The following is an 18,724-nucleotide window of genomic DNA, read 5'->3' on the forward strand; positions in this document are numbered from 1 at the left end:
TAATTCGCAGGCCCGTAAGCCTTCAATCCTTACTTTGGTTCCTACTCACACAATTACATCCTGTTTTATGGTGAACAGGAGAGATTGCTGCAGAGAGGGATCGGTACTCCACTCACTTAGTGTTTAACAAGCTTTTCAATTTCCCACCTTGTAGTTCTACTCACTACCTTGCCATCGATACTTCTTGTCATGATTAAAATCACCCTGTTTACCCTACTTCTGCTTTCCGCCCCGCCCCCATCTTAACTTCATGCCGTTGCATATTCCCCGTTCACCCCTTCCAGTGGGACAGGGTTCCCATCCCGATTCAGGTAAAGATTCTTAAGCAACTGGCAGACAGGCAAATGAGAGATACAGTCGATGAGGAAGAGGCAGAGAGAAAGGCATGTGGTTTGGCTGGGGTGTCACTGACAGAATTATGTCGGCAATGCCACTGAACTTTAAAAAAGCAGCAGCTTTTTAAATAAACTAAATCTGTAGTTTATTTACAGATCTTTTTTGATGCTAACAACATGCATTTATGTAACGCCTCCAACATTCCAGATTTCTAGTACAGTTTACCGGAGACCGAGAGTCTCTGGGGTGAGTTTGATCAGCAGGACGGCGAGTGACTCTCTCAGCAGAGAGATCATAAAATTGTGAGGTAGGTTTCAGTTGCAGCATCTCTAACACGAACCCCACCTCACTTGGCTATAACAATCTTCAAGACCCTGCTCTCACACTTTGCAAGCCCATTCTCCGCGCCGCCGCATTCATGGTCATCAGAAATCTCCTCTCCCTTCCCAGTCACCAACGTCCACCGTGCCGCCCAACCTCCTCCCCCAGCTGGAAGTGCGCCGAATTTTATCTCACAGGAGCGGGTCACCTTGCTGTTTGCAGTTTCAAGACACGCTACACCGCGCGGACTGCGAGAAACTCCAGCCCCACGAACATTATTCGCAGGGGGCTGGCCCATCGCCGCGGCTCAGCTCCCGGTTGCAGGAGCGCGCGCGCCCGAGCGCGTCACGCGCACCCCGCCCCGCCCCCTATCCATCTCCCCAGAACGCGCCCGGGGAGCGTGGAGCGCGGGCTCGCTTTGCAACACATTTCCCAGGAACAAGGTTGAAAGACACAGACAGACAGGATAACAGAGAGAGAGAGAGAGTTGGGGGGAGGGGGGGTGGGGGCGGGAGGAAAGCCGAGCCTCGGTGCTAAACCACCCGCAAGCCCTTTCAAATGAATCATCTGAGGCCGGGATCTGGAGCGGATAAGAACATTACAAGAATAATAAGGAGGTTTCTGCTCCTGGCGTGTGCAGTGCGCCGAGCTTGAGGTAAATCACGGTACGGGGGTCGTCGCTAGCCTTTTCTAAACAGAAAAGAGAATATTTCAAAAGACAGCGAGAGGGGGAAGAGAAGGAGAAAGCAAAGCCTTAAGCCGTGAGACGCGGTGCAGTAGATAGTATCCCTCCGTAGCTGGCCACTGTGGCCGGCCCTGGTTGCTGTCTGTGGTACTGAACCTGTTTCAGGGCTCAGTCTGGCCGCTCTTTCCCATCCGCCAACCTTGTGCACCCTTTCCCCGACGCTGCATCTGAATGCACAGCCTCCCCACACCCAAGGCTGCATGAAAACATTTGATGGAATGAGGTATTATTGAGGAGACTCCGCTGCATGCAGTCGCCTAACGGTACAACGCGGGGAACGTGCACTGAATGTACACTTGCCGTGCAATCCCGGTCACATTTTTCTTTGCAATCTTGCGCGCATTTCTGTGCATTTTATTGAGAACTGCTTGGATGGCTTATCCTCATGCGCTTTCCATTTCTGCGATGCCTTGTCGTAGGCATAGCTCCGCGCAAAGATCGCATGTGCTTTTGTGATGGCTTTATCTTCCAAATCCGCGGTCATAAAATCATAAAGGGATTTAGAGTCGAAGTTTACACGAAGTGCTGCCTGCACCCCTCCTCCCTCTTGTGTTGGTATATGTGCATTGCCCTCTGCTATGTCCAGATTTGACATCTGCGGCTACTTCAATCCTTGTACTAACGTGGCGCCTGACTTTATCTTTTCTAATTTCATTTTCTTGCTTAGTGAAAAGTCGAAAGTCCGAAGGCAGCTGAAGACAGATCTTGCGATGGCTCAAGGAAATAGTTGTGGACAGAATGCCAGTAACAACGGCATGGCAGACGAATCGCCGAACATGCTGGTGTACAGAAAGGTAGGCGTGTGTGGGGAAATGCATGTAACTTGTGGCGGAAGATGCGGCGTCTTCTTCAAGCTACGACGTGCAGCACGTTATTTGGGACCCATGATGTTTGTAGTTTGCCTTGCTTACGGCCGTAATTGTGGCCAGGACGAATAAGATAATCATTTAGCTGGACGTAATCAGGTTCTTCTGTTCCCAATGTGTCCCAAGTACGCTTGGGGCTCGGGGCGGGCTAGGTTTAAGCTAACTACCGATTGTTGAATTGTGGTTCTGGTCAGCTGTAGAGAGCTTTCTTTCCGAGGGTATTTATTTAGGTCTGTTTGTGTGTGTGTGAACGCTGCTGGGGCCAGGGGCTTGTCAGCAGCGGGTCTCAGTCCCTTACAGGCACAATGCACCGGTTTTAGGTGACGGCACCAAAGTGACAGGTGGCTGCAAAGCAGATCTGAGCCAGAGCTGGCACAGATCTTAACCTCGCCACATGCCCACAAACAGTGGGCTGCAGCTAGCACGTGTTCTGTGTGAACTCGCAAGAACGATGAGTTCGGTTTAATCCGGTTGTCCTCGTGAATCACACGCATTTTTAGAGCAAGGCTTTCCACAACTGCTGTGGCTGCTGTAGACTGTTGGGATGAATTAAATATAGCCTTTCTCCCTGGCATTGGTCGAAAATACTCACACAGGCATTTAAAGTGGCAAAAACACTCATATTCAGTACCGCACGTTTTTAGTGATGATTTTTTTTAAAAAGTAGGTTTTACTTTATAAATACCAGCTGAACGAAACACTTTGAAGACGGCCCAACATGAACTGAAATACACAGCCTTGAGATTAGATCTTCCTGTACCAGTGGAAATAGTCTTCCCAGGGCCACAGAGATCACTGGTCTGAAATTACACAGAATTGAGCTGGAACAGGCAAGTAGATGGAGGGACCAGGTCAGTGCAGATGTAGAAAAAACATTCAATAGTAAACACAGCTGTTATGCAACTCTTTACATTTCCTGAAAAGGCGAATTTGTGGTTTCTTCCATATCATTGCATGCTTTTCATTTCGTATTGAATACTTTAGTGGGGAAATGTTGGAAGTGTAATTGAGTGGTTATCACCTATTGAACTGCAACATGAACACCACTTCCATGTCAACATTTAAACCTGGCGTTTCTGTTTTATAGGCAGGGATGCTATCTACGGAGTCAAATACTTGCTGTGATTTATTGCTTTACGTTTTGCATTGCGTTTCAAAGGCAATAGGAGCGCAGCTACGGTTATTATAACCGTAGAATATTCGAAGAATATTGAGTTATTAGAACTCAAAAAAGAGCACTGCTCTGTATAATTTGCATTCGTAGTGTTCCTGATTTAAGATGTGACCGTTCGTATTAATGATTCACTAGTGAAAAAATGCAGAATGGAATTTCCCAAGATTAGTCACTAGAATAAAGTTCGGTATCACTGCTCGGTCTATCAGGTGACTCACTTGCAGATACATTGTCAATGACTGGCATGAAATCCCTGTTGACAAAAACAGAGCATTAAGATTCTTCTGTAAGAAGTTATTAATAACACTTTCTTTGCAGAACTGCATGACTGTCAAACAAAAGATGATGCACTCCTGCAATTTTCCTGTTAATGATTTTGAGAAACCTAATATCATTAGTAGGAACAGTACATGAAAAGTAAACCATAAAACAAAATAATGCTTTTACACTTTGTAAATAGCTGAAAAGCTGCTCAACTTGTGTAAATGACTAACGTTAATCTCGCTGTGATGTGCATTTTTGTTGACACGTGAATGAAATATTTAGAAAGCCCACTTTACAATCAGGCCATGGATGTCCCAGTAGATGGCAGCATGGAGATGGAGAGCAAATGAATGAATTTCCATGAGTGACAATTGACCACTTCTTTCAAAATAAAAATGGTCATCTATGGGATGCATGTGTGTTTGAACTTTCGATTTATTATACATCAGTAAACAATATGATGAATATCGTTGTTTGCAATTCCATACATATATTATACATATATGTAGGGTATAATTAACATATGAGAATTGAATCTTACAACTTACCAACAGGTTCCAGTAGATCTTGATCTTGTGTAGGTATTAAGTAATATTGATGTAAACCATGAGGTATTTTAGGCTTAACATTATTAAGTTACATAATCAGATGAGGCTATAAATAACTGGGACTATAGGAGCATCAGAGGAGCAGGAAAGTCAACATTCTAGGTTTACACCCATCATCCGGAATTTTGTATTTGCCCTGCTCCTCTGCTGCAGTCTGACTTGCTGTGTTCCTCCTGATCCACAACGTATTGATTCTGACTCCAGCATCTGCAGTTCTTGCTATCTCCAAATGTATGAGCTAACCTGGAGACATAGAAGAAATGCTTGAAATGATTTTTAAAAAAAAGAATCATTCATGGGATGAGGGTGTCACTGGCTGGACCAGCATTTATTGCCTGTTCCTAATTGCATAGAAGGCAGTTAAGAGTAAATCATGTGGCTGTCTGTAGTCACATGTAGGCCGGATCAGGAAAGGATAGCACCTCCCTTCTCTAAAGGACATTAGTGAGTCTGATGGTCTTTTTCATGATTGACAATAGTTTCATGGTTTTCATTAAATTTTTAATTTCAGATTTATATTGAATTCAAATTTTACAATAGCAGGATTTTAATCCAGGCCCTGAGAGAATTGCCTGAGTTTCTGGAATAACAGCCCAGTAATAATACCACTAAAGCCATCACCTCTCCCCTAAATATGTAATTGGAGTTTGTAGTCACATTGAACTCTAGGAAGAAGAAAAGCCAAGGATAATGAAACTGTAAATGCTTCAACAGAATCTGCCTTTCAGAATTAGAAAATAGGTTGCAAAAAAACCACAGCACAAAAGATGACGTGTTAACAGAGGTACCAAAATGTCCTACTTTCCATAGACTTTCGTGAAACTGCCTTGTTGTCAAAGAACTGAGAAGATATACTGGAAACAAGTGATTTGGTATGTATAAGTGCTACAGTTCATTTAAAGGGCATCAAATATATCAGTAGGGCTGACATCAAAAAAGCTGAAAACTGCATCTTCATGTCTCATGCAGATTGTTCAATCAAGTCAAGGATACTTAAGATAGTATTTATAGTATTCTTGACACTGAAATTCATCAATCTTTAGTTTTCAGTATTAGATCCTTAGTTCTTAATTTAGTGGTTATCCTTTTTATTTTTCTGAGAGTCAACCTTGTAGTAGAAACCATGGGAACTTTCATCTTGTGTAGGCAGTGGGGTGCTTATAAAATCAAAATACATTTCCATTAGACAGAAACTGGTTACAGAAGAAGTCATTTTAGCTAGTTAGAGGCAGAAAGAAGTGTGCTGTTTAAGTACAAGTTCCCCCAAGAAGGCAACAATGTAGATGACTTTTAACAGCTCTCTGTAGGGTCCTAACAAGCCACTTAAATATCTCAAATTGCTATGAAAAAACAATAATGAGAGCAAAACTGGACAGCTTACATAGCGTCAACCTAAACTTTGGATTTGGAAAAGCACAGTTTCCCCAGTTGGTCCTGAAAAGTCCTCCTCATTAACACCTGGCTACAAGTGCCAAAATTGGGAGACACACCCACAGCTTCACATTGTCATAATCACAAAGTAATTCTATGTGCACAATGCTTCAGATCGCTCCATCACCAATGATGAGCAAGCTCTGTCCTACCAGCAAGTTCAACCCTCAGAGCTGGCTGCAGACTGAATCATAGAATCCCCACAGTGTGGAAACAGGCCCTTCGTCCCAACAAGTCCACATCGAACCTCAGAGCATCCCACCCAGATCCATCCCCCTAATCTACACTTCCCTGAACACTATGGGCAATTTAGCATGGCCAATCCACCTAGCCTGCACAGCTTTGGACTTTGGGAGGAAACCGTAGCACCCGAGGAAACCCACGCAGACATGGGGAGAATGTGCAAACTCCTCACAGACAGTTACCTGAGGCTGGAATCGAACCCAGGTCTGTGAGGCAGACAACCACTGTGCCATGTGCAGCCCACTGATGGGAAGTGTTGAGGAAGTGGACCTGGGAGTCTTCTATATTACTTTTGGAGACCATGAAGTCACATGACATTAGGTCAAATGTAATCGAGGAAACATGCTGCTCATCATTACTTACTTTGACATTTTGAACATCACTTGAAAGAAAACTGAGGGTTGGACTGGGGTGCAAGATTTCAAAGTCTGTCATGAAGATTAGCTTGGTAGTCCCACTCTTACTGAGTTGTTCAACCCCTAAAGGGTATAGCTGTCAGATTGCACCTGTAGCAGGTGCAAGTGAACCTTTAATGAGGGGAAACCCAATTGACTGCACTCACACAATTCTGTTTCACTTAAGTGTACTTATCCACTTAATATTGCAGTGCAAAGGCCTTGTGAAGATATAGTCCCACCTTCCTGAGGACAGTCTCTGTCATGATTTGTGGCTTTACCACTTTACAAAATGGGATAGATTCAGAACAGATTTAGCAGTACAAAAGTGGAAATCTATGAGGCATAGTGCACCATCAGCAGTAGTAGAAATGCCTTGCAATCAAGTCATGGGATCAACCTTGGTTCATTGAGGAATGCATGAGAGTGGCCAGGAGCTTCATTAGGAACCTAGATATTAGATGCCAATTCAGTGAAGCTACAACACAACACCACATTCTAAATAGTAGAAGTGGTATGTTTTAGATAGAACTAAGTGATTTGACAACCAATGCATCAGAGCCAACCTTGCAATTTTGTCACATCCAATTTCAAATAGTTATGAAAAATTAACCAACTAATATGTTGAGGAGGCTGTATTAAAATTCCCATTCTAAGTGATAGTGGTATTAGATTAGATTATATTAGATTCCCTACAGTGTGGAAACAGGCCCTTTGGCCCAACAAGTCCACACTGCCCCTTGAAGCATCCCAGCCAGACCCATCCCCCTATAACCCACACACCCCAGAACACAACGGGCAATTTAGCATAGCCGATTCACCTTACCTGCACATCTTTGGACTGCGAGTGGAAACTGAAGCACCCGGAGCAAACCCATGCAGACATGGGGAGAGCGTGCAAACTCCACACAGAAAGTTACCTGAGGCTGGAATTGAACCTGGGTCCCTGGCGCTGTGAGGCTGCAGTGCTAACCACTGGGCCACCGTGCCGCCCCGTATCTAACTTATGAGTGCAAAATGCATAGCTGAAGTGTTTGTAAAAAAAAAAAAAGAGTTCTGGGAATGCTTACTAAATGATCCATATTGGCGTACTCCTAAAGACTACATTTGTCTCCACATTGCATCAAGAAACAGATGAGTGCACTGGATGCACCACAGCAACCTACCTAGATTTCTATGGGCCCCAACATCCTGGCTGCTGTATTGAAGATTTGTCTTCTAGAATGAGCTGCGCCATTAGCTATGCTGTTCCAGTATTTTTATGACTCTGGTATGTATCCAACAAAGGAGAAAATTATTTAGCTCTGGATAACAAGGTGTAGAACTGAATGAACACAGCAGGCCAAGCAGCATCAGAGGAGCAGGAAAGCTGATGTTTCGGGTCTGGACCCTTCTTCATTTTCTGAAGAAGGGCCCAGACCCAAAATGTCAGCTTTCCTGCTCCTCTGATGCTGATTGGCCTGCTGTGTTCATTCAGTTCTACATCTTGTTAGGTCAGATTCTCCAGCATCGGCAGTTCCCACTATCTCTCAATTATAGAGGCATGTCTTGTTGACAAAAGCATGACATATCCAATTTGGTCAGTTCTTCCCATTAGTACACCCCTTATCATCAGCAAACTCATAACAGGTTTCATTGATATGCTATCAATCAACATTTATTCACCAATAATCTACTTGCTGATGCTCAGTTGCATTCCACCAGATCCACCCAGCTCTTGGCCACATTTTGTCCTTGGTCTAAGCTTTAACAAAGAGCTGACAGCTAGGGGTGAGATGTGAGTAACTAACCTTGACCTCATGACAGCGTTTGACTTAGTGTGGTCTCCAGAAACCTGAGGGAAATGGGAATTATTTGGGAAATGCATTGGATGATTGTTTGAATACAGACAGGAGAATGGCACAAAGTCATAATGCCCATTCAGACAACATGTGCCGCCACAATGAGCTTAAGGGCCTCTGTCTGCACCACAGCAATTCTAAGGTTCTTTGAAGTTAGGTTTATAATAGATTAATCTCCAATTGGCTATAAGTGCATAGATTCAACAACACCCCAGAAGCTCTGCGCTGTTCAGAACAAAGTAGTTCACTTGAATACTAGTCATCCACTACCTTAAACATTTGCCGTCTCCACCTCCAATGCAAAATTAATCACTCAGAATGTGCACCGCAGCACCTTACGTAGATTTCTTCAAAAGAACCTCCCAAACCAGTAGTCTCTATCATTTAGAAGAACAAGGATGGAAGAACCGAGGATGATGACTTCAGCTTGTACAAGGGGGCATAGCTACAAATTGAGGGGTGATAGATTTAAGACAGATGTCAGAGGCAGGTTCTTTACTCAGAGAGTGGTAAGGACATGGGACGCCCTGCCTGCCAATGTAGTTAACTCAGCCACATTAGGGGCATTTAAACAGTCCTTGGATAAGCATATGGATGATGACAGGATAGTGTAGGGGGGAGGGGCTTTGATTAGTTCACAGGTCGGCGCAACATCGAGGGCCGAAGGGCCCGTTCTGCACTGTATTGTTCTATGTTCTCTGTTCTGAGGACAGCTGATGCTTGTGGCCACCACTACTTGCAAAGTTCCCTTAAAGTTACACACCAGCTTGACTTGGAAATACAGTGTTCCTTTGGTGCTGGGTCGGTATCCTGGAATTCACTATCTAGCAGTCAGTGGGTTTGCTGTCAGTGGACCCATACCACGAGACATCGCCACCTTCACAACGACAGCTTAGAATGTACCTTGACTTTGCTAGCAACACTCACACCTGTAAATGGAGAAAAAACATCACCTAGTCTGGAAGGTGAATTTATCCAGGAGAAGTGGATATCATATTTATAAATTGAGGTTAATGACACTGACATGTTGGAAGGATAACACAATCCTTCAGAGATTGACTAGATGATCAGTTCACTCATACCAGCTCCTAAGGAAGATGTTTTCTCAGTGTGGTGTAAAAAATTTAATATACGCTATGGACAGGCAGTATAATTCTGTTTACTTGTTTTTGATCTGAGGAGTCTAATCCTAAATTAATTTATTCACATTGCATCAATTGCAGCTATCGACTTCAGTTGTATATTATAGTCAGCGAGGATTAATGCTGAAGTATACTTGAGCTATTGTAACATATGCAACTTATTTCTTTCACTAGTTTCTGAGCTAACACCTTGTTTATTCAGTAGTTAAACGCTACTGTCTTGGATTCTAAAAGCAATTGTTGTTAAATTATCATTTTTTTGTCTGATTTACTTATCGGTAGTTTCACAACAGAGTTAATTCACTCAGTAGCTTATATAGATCCCGACTGGAGGTTAGCAAAGTCAACCTAGTAATATCTGATCTGACTGATGTAAAACAGTTTGGTGCAATAAATGTAGACTTCCCTATTAATTCCTAGACATAAACTGATTGATAAAACGCCAACAGTCCTTACAGAAGTAATAACTAAAATGAAGTTCAGGATTTATTAGGTGCCATTTCTGAATAGTTTTGTTGTAGTTTTGAGTTAATTGTCCTCACTGAATTAGGTTGAGACTTCCAGCAAACATACCTTCAAGGATTGCTTGGAGGAGGCAGATGGAGTTGCCAATCCGAATTAGAAATGGCTGTGATGCCCGTAATTCCCTTCAGTCTTCCACTTTGCATTTTAAATTATTGCTGTATGCTGTGTAGACTTTGGCCTTTATTTGAATGACTAATCTTTGCATTGAATGAAAAGATACATTTTTCATGGACAGTTTTCATTTACATTCTTCAAGTTTAAAGCTTCACAGACTTATAATTTTTGGGCTTTAAGAAGGTCTTCACAATCCTCAGTAATTTCTTAAAAGTAGATTCTTCTCAATTACTGCTATATGCCACCTTTTACAGAATTTAGGATGTGGAACAGTCTAAAGAGTCACAGCACTGGTCTTTTTTTTCACAACTTTTTTCAGAGTAATATCATTAATAATAATACCAATAATGGTAATAACTATCCTGACAAAATTACATCATAACGTCTCTATATGTTACACAGTATTGTATATCCATGAGATATTCTGAGGAAATAATACCCTCAAGTTAGTTAACTCAGCTCTGTGGTTTTTGACTTTCATAAAATTCTCACAGTGTGGAAGCAGGCCATTCAGCCCACACTGATCCTCCAGAGATGACCCATCTAACCTGTACACCCCATTCGCTATGGGCAATTTCATATAACCAATCCACCTAGCCTACATATGTTTGGACTGTGGGAGGAAACCCACTCAGACAGGGGGAGAATGTGCACACTCCACACAGACAGTCTCCTGAGACTGGAATTAAACGTGGATTCTGGTACTACGAGGCATCAGTGCTAACCACTGAGCCAGCATGCTTGCTTTTGATCTAGCCCATCAATGTGTCGTTGTCTGGAAATGCGCTTCGGCTTTGCATTACCCTACATATGTAAAATGTTCATGAAAACATTCTGCAGTAATAGCATCCTACCAAATGAGTACTATATCCTTATTTTTGGGAGAGTGAGGGAAAATAATCTTTGAAATAACACTACGTACTTGCACCACATAGATAAGGATGGTCCAAAGTAGGCTTTGATTGTGCCCAAGAAATGATAAATTTATTTACAACATACTTCAATTAATATGGGAATTTGTAAATAGGTAGAAAATTTTAGACATACTTGAAAAAAATCACTCTTGGGACATGGCTGTCACTCTCTGGGCTGGCATTTATTGCCTGTCCCTAGTAGCCCTGGAGAAGGTGATGGTGAGCTGCCTTCTTGAACCTCTTTAGTCGATGTGATGTAAGCAACTCTAAAGGTCATTGGGGGGTATTCCAGGACATTGTTGATGGGGCAATGGCAATATATTTCCGTGTCAAGATTGTGGGTTGCTTGAAGGGGAAGTTAGAGGTGGTATTCCTATGTATCTGCTACCCTTGTCCTTCTAGGTGGAATTGGTCATGGGTATGGATGGTTTTGTCTAAGCATCTTTAATGAATTCTGCAGTGCATCTTGTAGATAGTACATACTGCTACTACTGAGTGTCAATGGTGGAGAGAGTGAATGTTTATGGATGTGATGCTAATCAGCAGATTGCATTGTTTTGGATGATGCCAAGCTTCTTGAGCTTTGATGGAGCTGCACTCATCCAGGTAAGGTGGAAATATTCTATGAAATTCATGACTTGTGGGGGTCAGGCTTTGGGGAGTCAGGAGGTGAATTAGACACAACAGTATTCATAGCCCCTGACTTGCTCTTGTGGCCACTTTATTTATGTGGCTTGTCCAGTTCAGTTTCTGCTCAATGGTAACACCATGATCTTGATAGTGGTGCATTCAATGATGGGAACACCACTGAATGTCAAGGCGTGGTTTTTTTCTGTTTCTTATTGGAGATGGTTATTGTGTGGAATTTGTGTGGCGCAAATATTACTTGCCACTTTTCAAGCCAAGCCTGGATATTGTCCAGATCTTATTGCATTTGGACATGGATTCCTTCAATATCTGAGGAGATGCAAATGGTGCTGAACATTGTGCAGTCACCAGTGACATCCTCACTACTGACCTTATGATGGAGGGAACGTCATTAATGGAGTATCTGAAGATGGTTTGGCCCAGGACATTATTTTGAAGAGGAGCTGATGTCCTGGAGCTGAGATGAGTTGTGCTGCATACTGTGCGGTAATTTTGGTTCACCAAGTATGTGGCTTCTGTCAGCAGTGCATCCATTTGAACATTTTAATTGTGATTTAGAGTCATAGATTCATACAGCATGGAAACAGATCCTTCAGTCCAACCAGTCTATGCTGGACATAATCCCAAACTAGTCACACTTGCCTGCTCCTGGCCCATATCCCTCGAAACCTTTCCTGTTCATTTTTTCCATTCAGATGTCTTTTAAACATTACAATTGTACTTGCATCCACCACTTCATCAGGAAGTTCATTCCACATGTGAACCATCCTCTGTAAAAAAATTTGTCTCTCATGTCTTTTTAAAATATCTCTCCTCTCACCTTAAAAATGCAAGCCTTAGTCTTGAAATTTCATTTCTTAGGAAAAAGACAACTACCATCAAGTCTATTTATATCTCAATATTTTATAAACTTTTATCAGGGCCCCTCTCAACCTCCTATGCTCCAGTGAAAAATGTCCCAGCCTACACAGCTTTTCCTTATAACTCAAACCTTCCATACCCAGCAACATCCTAGTACATCTCTTCTGAACCCTCTCCAGCTTGATAATATCCTTCCTTTAATTGGACAACCAGAACTGGACACAGTATTCTAGAAGAGGCTTTACCAATGTCCTGTACAACCTCATCATAACGTCCCAAATCCTATACTCAAAGGACTGAGCAATGAAGACAAGCATACCAAATGTCTTTTTAACCATCCTATCTGTATGTGATGTAAAGCTTAAAGAATTATGTACTTGCACCCCTAGATTCCTGTGTTCTACAACACTACCCAAGGTCCTACCATAAATTGTATAAGCCCTACCCTTGTTTGTTGTACCAAAATGCAATACCTCACATTTATCCAGACTGAACTCCATCTGCCATTTTTTATCCCATTGACCCATTTGATCAAGATCCCTTTATAATCTTAGAAAACATTCTTCACTGTCTACAATGCCACCAATTTTGGTATCATCTGCAAACTTACTTACCACGCTTTCTAAATTCTCATTCAAATCATTTATATAAATGACAAACAAACAAGGACCCAGAACCGATCCCTGTGGAGCACTGCTGGTCACAGGCCTGTAGTCCGAAAAGCAACCCTCCACCATTACTCTCTGTCACCTGCCATTAAGCTGATTATGTATCCAATTGGCAAGTTCACCCTGAATCCCATGTGACGTAACTTTCCTAATTAGTCTACCATACGGACCCTTGTCAAAGGCTTTACTAAAATCAAAATAAACACTGTCTGTTGCTCTACTGTCTTCATTCTTTTTGGTAACTTCCTCAAAAAAAAATTAAGTTTGTGAGGCACAATTTTCCTTGCACTAAACATGCTGACTATTCTGAATCAAATTTTGCTTCTCTAAATGTCCCTTAATGCTATCTTTTACAATAACCTCCAACAACCTACCTACACCCGAAGTCTGACTCTCAGGTCTATAGCTCCCTGGTTTCACCTTACAACCTTTCTTCAACAAAGGTACAACATTCGCCACCCTCCAGATGTCAGGAACCTCACCCATAGTTATAGATGATGCAAAATCTCTGCAAGGGGTCTCATAGTTTCTTGATGGAAAAGCTAATATTTTTACTATTGATTCTGATCAATAAAGCATCTTTAAAATATTTCCAGTTTAAACTTTTGTCAGCTTTGCAGGGCTGTGTTTGAATCCAATGATGTGTGCAGACTTATCTTTGCTGTGTAATGTCTCCATGTTGTTTATGTATCCAATGCCTATCTATGTACTGTGTACACCATCGTTACTAAACCAATTGTTCTGATGGCAGTGACATAGGGGTCATGAACTCCTGTTACATTGCCTTCATTTCCTGGCAGCCTTCTTTTTACCAATTCAGAAAATTTCATTTCACTGAGTCGACATCACAGAATGCTTACAGCTCAGAACGAGATCATTCCACCCATCATGCCTTTGTTGGCTTTCTGAAGGAGCTAGTTCACCTAGCACCACTTCCCTGCCTTCTCCTCGTAGACCTGAACATTCTCTTTTTACAGATATAATCCAAATTCCTCTTGAAGGCCTCAATTGAACCAGCCTCCTGCAAACCCTCAGGCAGTGCACTCCAAACCCTAACCACTCAGTGAGTTAAAAAGTTTTTCCCAAGTTTACATTGCTTCTTTTGTCACTTACCTTAAATCTGCCCCCTCTTGTTCTCGATCCTTCCAATATGAACAGCGTTTCCCCATCTACTCTGTCCATATCCCTTGTGATTTTGAAAACCTCTATTATTCTTCTTCCAACCACCTCTTCTCCAAACGAAACAGTCTTAACTTCTTTATTCTGTCTTTTACTGAAGATCCATATCCCTGGAACCATTCTTGATATTATTACGTGCACAATCTGTAATGTCTTCACATCCTTCCTAAAGTGGAGCACCTAGAGATGGGCACAATACTCCAACTGGGGCTGAGACAGTATTTTACACAAATTTAACATAACTTCCATGTTTTTGCACTGTATGCAATAATAAAGTCTTCAATATGTGTGCTTTATTAAACCCTTGGTTGACCTGTTTTCCTACCCTCAATGATCAATACACCTATATACCCAGATCTTTTTCTTCCCGCAACACATTTACAATTGCACACTTCAGTTTATATTGTATCTCTGCATTCTTCCTACCAAAGTGAATTATTTCACACTTCGAAGCATCATACAGTGGAGAAAAGGTCCTTCAGCCGGTCACACTTCACTGCCAAAAATACATTACAACCCACACTAGTCCTACCTTCCATCAATAGGCCTTTAGCCTTGAACATTATGACATTTCAAATGCACATCCAAGTACTTGTGTTAAAAGGTTGTGAGGTTACCTACCTCAACCTCCTTCCCCCCTCCCCACTCCACCACCCCCTCCCCTGGCAATGGATCCAGACATCCAGTACCTTCTGGGTGAAAAAGTATCCCTCAAATCTCTTTTAAACCTCCTGCCTTTCCCTATACCAGCGTGGTAAAAACATGCCCAGCTTGGGGACAGTGAGCCCTCGTAGGGAAAGCCCTGCATGGAGCATCTGCAGGTTCGTGGCGTAAGAAAGGACTACAATGTTTAACTTCTCACTTTATATCTTATTTTTCTACTTTATACTGAGAAGAAAAAATGGCACTAGTCTAGTTTGGGAACATATTCAATATGGACTAGTTAAACTAACTGATGTGTTTCCATGCTGTATGACTTTATGACACAATGACTCTTTAACTATAGTGTTGAACCTTTTAACTTAATTCTTTATTTTTCTATGTTTGTACCTAGTATTTTGTACCTTGGCACCTTTATATCTAAGATGGTACTGGGAATGGTGACTTTGTACACTATTCACTATAATCTCGAATCACTGTACTTGCGTACACATGACGATAAAACCTAAATCTAAACCTTATTTTCAGTCTGGCCATGATCCCATTCAATGGCAGAGCAGACTCAATGGGCTGAATGGCCGACTTCTGATCCTACGTCTTATGGTCCTATTTGTGAATGTTGGCGTTGCATCCTGTGCAACAAAGTGTAGGGTATTAATCTTATTAACAACTTAGCTGCTCGAGGACCAGGTATAACACTGACCTCAGGGAAAATCCACGAGGAACTTCCATCCAGTCCAAAAAGCACACATCAACCACGACTCTCTGCTTCCTGTCAGTCAATCAATTTCGTATCATGTTGCTACAATCCCTTCAACTCAGTGACTTCTAATTTTGCACACAGTTAACAATAAATTTTACTATTACATTTTGCCAAGTCTGGCACTGATGACTGGATGACCTCTGATACAAGGCCAGTACGGACAAGCTGTTCTTTCTCATTCGCCTTACCAAACACTGTGTGGTCAGAATATAATTCAGGATTTTGTGGTAGTGGTCCCTATCTCTGAAACAGGAGGCCTGGGTTCATGTCATGCTTACTCTCAAGGTGTGCAATAACATCTTTGAGCAGGTTGGTTAGAAAATATGTACTATTCAATCGTTTAGCAATCTTAGTTAATAATTCTGCTGCTATCTCCTTACCTTCATCTTGTGGATCTAGCGCCCTCTGTCAAACTCATTCAGTCTCCTGTTTTACACCTTCCACATACCAAGATTTCAGCATTGTAGGTCCTTTTAAAAAATACTTGGCACGAAAGCAATGTCCATAGCTTGTCCTTTATGTTGCAGTTTTTCTCCTTCACTTTACATGTGGTTTGTTCCATGTAAACTGGGCTCCAACTCTGTAACTTATCCAGTTTGCATATTAATGATGAAAATTAAAGCTTCGTTGAAACTAAGACTTGATGACACAAAATTTCAGGTGTGAACTGTTCAAACAAAAGCGCAAATTTCCTTTTGTAACTCGATTACATTTCTTTTCTACATCAGTATCATCTGAAAAGGAATCAGAACAGCGGCAACACTGATTTAGCCACATATGTTAATGCTGGTTGAAAAAAATCTGTGCAGAATTTAGGCAAATGTGCTTGCTGTGTATATGTGCTTAGCAAACATCCATTAATATTCAGTGTGATCAATTTTATATTTATATAAAATATAAAACTTTTTGTATTTTACAAAACGTTGGAATTCTATGCCGTATGTATCAGGTGTAGTAGCTTTCGGTACAGCTTGCAGTAGTCAGACTTTCTTAGAACAGTTGCTAAGCACATTGACTCACCAGATGAGCTAGAACAGATACACCCCTGCTCTCTATACAGAAAATGGATGAATATTGTTTCCCCCAAGCTGTATTGGAAATGTGTTTCAATGTTTGTGTTTCCCTTCTTCTAGTTTGGTGTGGTCATTCTGTTGTTGGATTGTCTGTGATGAAAGACCTCTTCTCCATATAATGTTACACAAGTATTATGTTGCTTGCATTTTAGCAGATCTGTATTTTTGTTGTACTTTTCCTTATGTACGCAAGGCCCGATTATTGGTATTTCTGAGTTTTCATAAACTGGGCGATCACCAAAGCCAGATTAAAAGTCAAAACTTGAAGATATGGTAACAAAGAGGATCGAAGAGGGCAGAGCAGTAGCTGCGATCCAAATGGACTTCAGTAAGGTGTTCAACAAGGTTCCTCATAGTAGATTGGTTAGCAAGGTTAGATCACACGAAATAGATGGAGAGCAAACTATTTGGATACAGAACTGGCTCGAAGGAAGAAAACAGACAGTGATGGTGAAGGCCAAGATAATAAAATGTGAGGCTGGATGAACACAGCAGGCCAAGCAGCATCTCAGGAGCACAAAAGCTGACGTTTCGGGCCTAGACCCTTCATCAGAGAGGGGGATGGGGAGAGGGAACTGGAATAAATAGGGAGAGAGGGGGAGGCGGACCGAAGATGGAGAGTAAAGAAGATAGGTGGAGAGAGTATAGGTGGGGAGGTAGGGAGGGGATAGGTCAGTCCAGGGAAGACGGACAGGTCAAGGAGGTGGGATGAGGTTAGTGGGTATCTCTGATGAAGGGTCTAGGCCCGAAACGTCAGCTTTTGTGCTCCTGAGGTGCTGCTTGGCCTGCTGTGTTCATCCAGCCTCACATTTTATTATCTTGGAATTCTCCAGCATCTGCAGTTCCCATTATCAGTGATGGTGAAGGGTTGCTTTTCAGACTGGAGGCCTGTGATGAGTGGTGTGCCACAAGGATTATTGATGGGTCCACTGCTTTTCGTCATTTATATAGAAGATTTGGACGTGAACATAGGAGGTATGTTTTGTAAGTTTGCAGGTGACATCAAAATGGACATCAACAAAGGTTACCTCAGAGTTCAACAGGACCTTGATCAGTCAGGCCAATGGGCCAAGGAGTGGCAGATGGAGTTTAATTTAGATAAATGCGAGGTTCTGCTTTTTGGAAAGGCAAATCATAGCAGGACTTACATGCTTAATGGTGAAGTTCCTGTGGAGCATTGCTGAACAGGGAGTCCTTGGAATACAGGTTCATAGTTCCTTGAAAGTGGAGTGGCAGGCAGATAGGATAGTGAGGAAGGCATTTGGTATGTTTGTGTTTATTGGGCGGTGCATTGAGTATAGGACTTGGGATGTCATGTTGCAGCTTTCAGGACATTGGTTAGGTTACTATTGTAATACTGTGTGCAATTCTGGTACCATGATGTAGGAAGGATGTTGTGAAACTTGAAAGGGTTCAGAAGAGATTTACCAGGATGTTACCAGGGTTGGAGGGTTTGAGCTACAGGGAGAAATTGAATAGGCTGGGGCTATTATTCCTGCAGGATTGGAGATTGAGAGATGACTTCATAGAAGTTTATAAAATCATGAGGGATATGGATAGGGTGAATAGCCAAAGTCTTTTTCCCTGGGATGGGGAGCCCAAAACTAGAAGCTGTAGATTTAAGGTGAGAGAGGGAAGATTTAAAAGGGATGTAAGGGGCAACCTACTCACACTTTTTAAGATGGTGCATGTATAGAATGAGCTGCCAGAGGATGTAGTAGATGCTGGTACAATTACAACAATTGAAAAGCTTCTGGATGGGTGTATGAATAGGAAGGGTTTAGAGGGAGATGGGCCAAATGCTAGCAAATGGGACTAGACTTATTTCCGATACCTGGTCAGCACGGACGAGTTGAACTGAAGGTTCAGTTTCCATGATGTACATCTTGGTGACTCTATCTGGGACCAATCTTGGAGAATATTAGTGACAGTTTTGTGATAGAACAAATATGT

The 18,724-nt window shown here is 42.1% G+C and overlaps 1 protein-coding gene across 2 annotated transcripts in view; it reads left to right on the plus strand.

The window, feature by feature from the left end:
* Positions 1-1,368: 1,368 nt before the first annotated feature.
* Positions 1,369-18,724, plus strand: part of rgs7b (regulator of G protein signaling 7b) — a 405,937-nt gene continuing 388,581 nt past the window's right edge. The window contains exons 1-2 of one of the 2 annotated variants that reach the window (XM_048536139.2): positions 1,369-1,625; positions 2,070-2,196. In XM_048536139.2, the coding sequence (XP_048392096.1) occupies positions 1,603-1,625; positions 2,070-2,196 (150 nt within the window). In that variant the 5' untranslated portion in view covers positions 1,369-1,602. The remainder of the gene's footprint in view (positions 1,626-2,069; positions 2,197-18,724) is intronic. The other variant, XM_048536137.2, reaches the window with a different exon arrangement.

Source organism: Stegostoma tigrinum, chromosome 9 (genome assembly GCF_030684315.1).
Source record: "Stegostoma tigrinum isolate sSteTig4 chromosome 9, sSteTig4.hap1, whole genome shotgun sequence".
Classification (NCBI taxonomy): domain Eukaryota; kingdom Metazoa; phylum Chordata; class Chondrichthyes; order Orectolobiformes; family Stegostomatidae; genus Stegostoma; species Stegostoma tigrinum.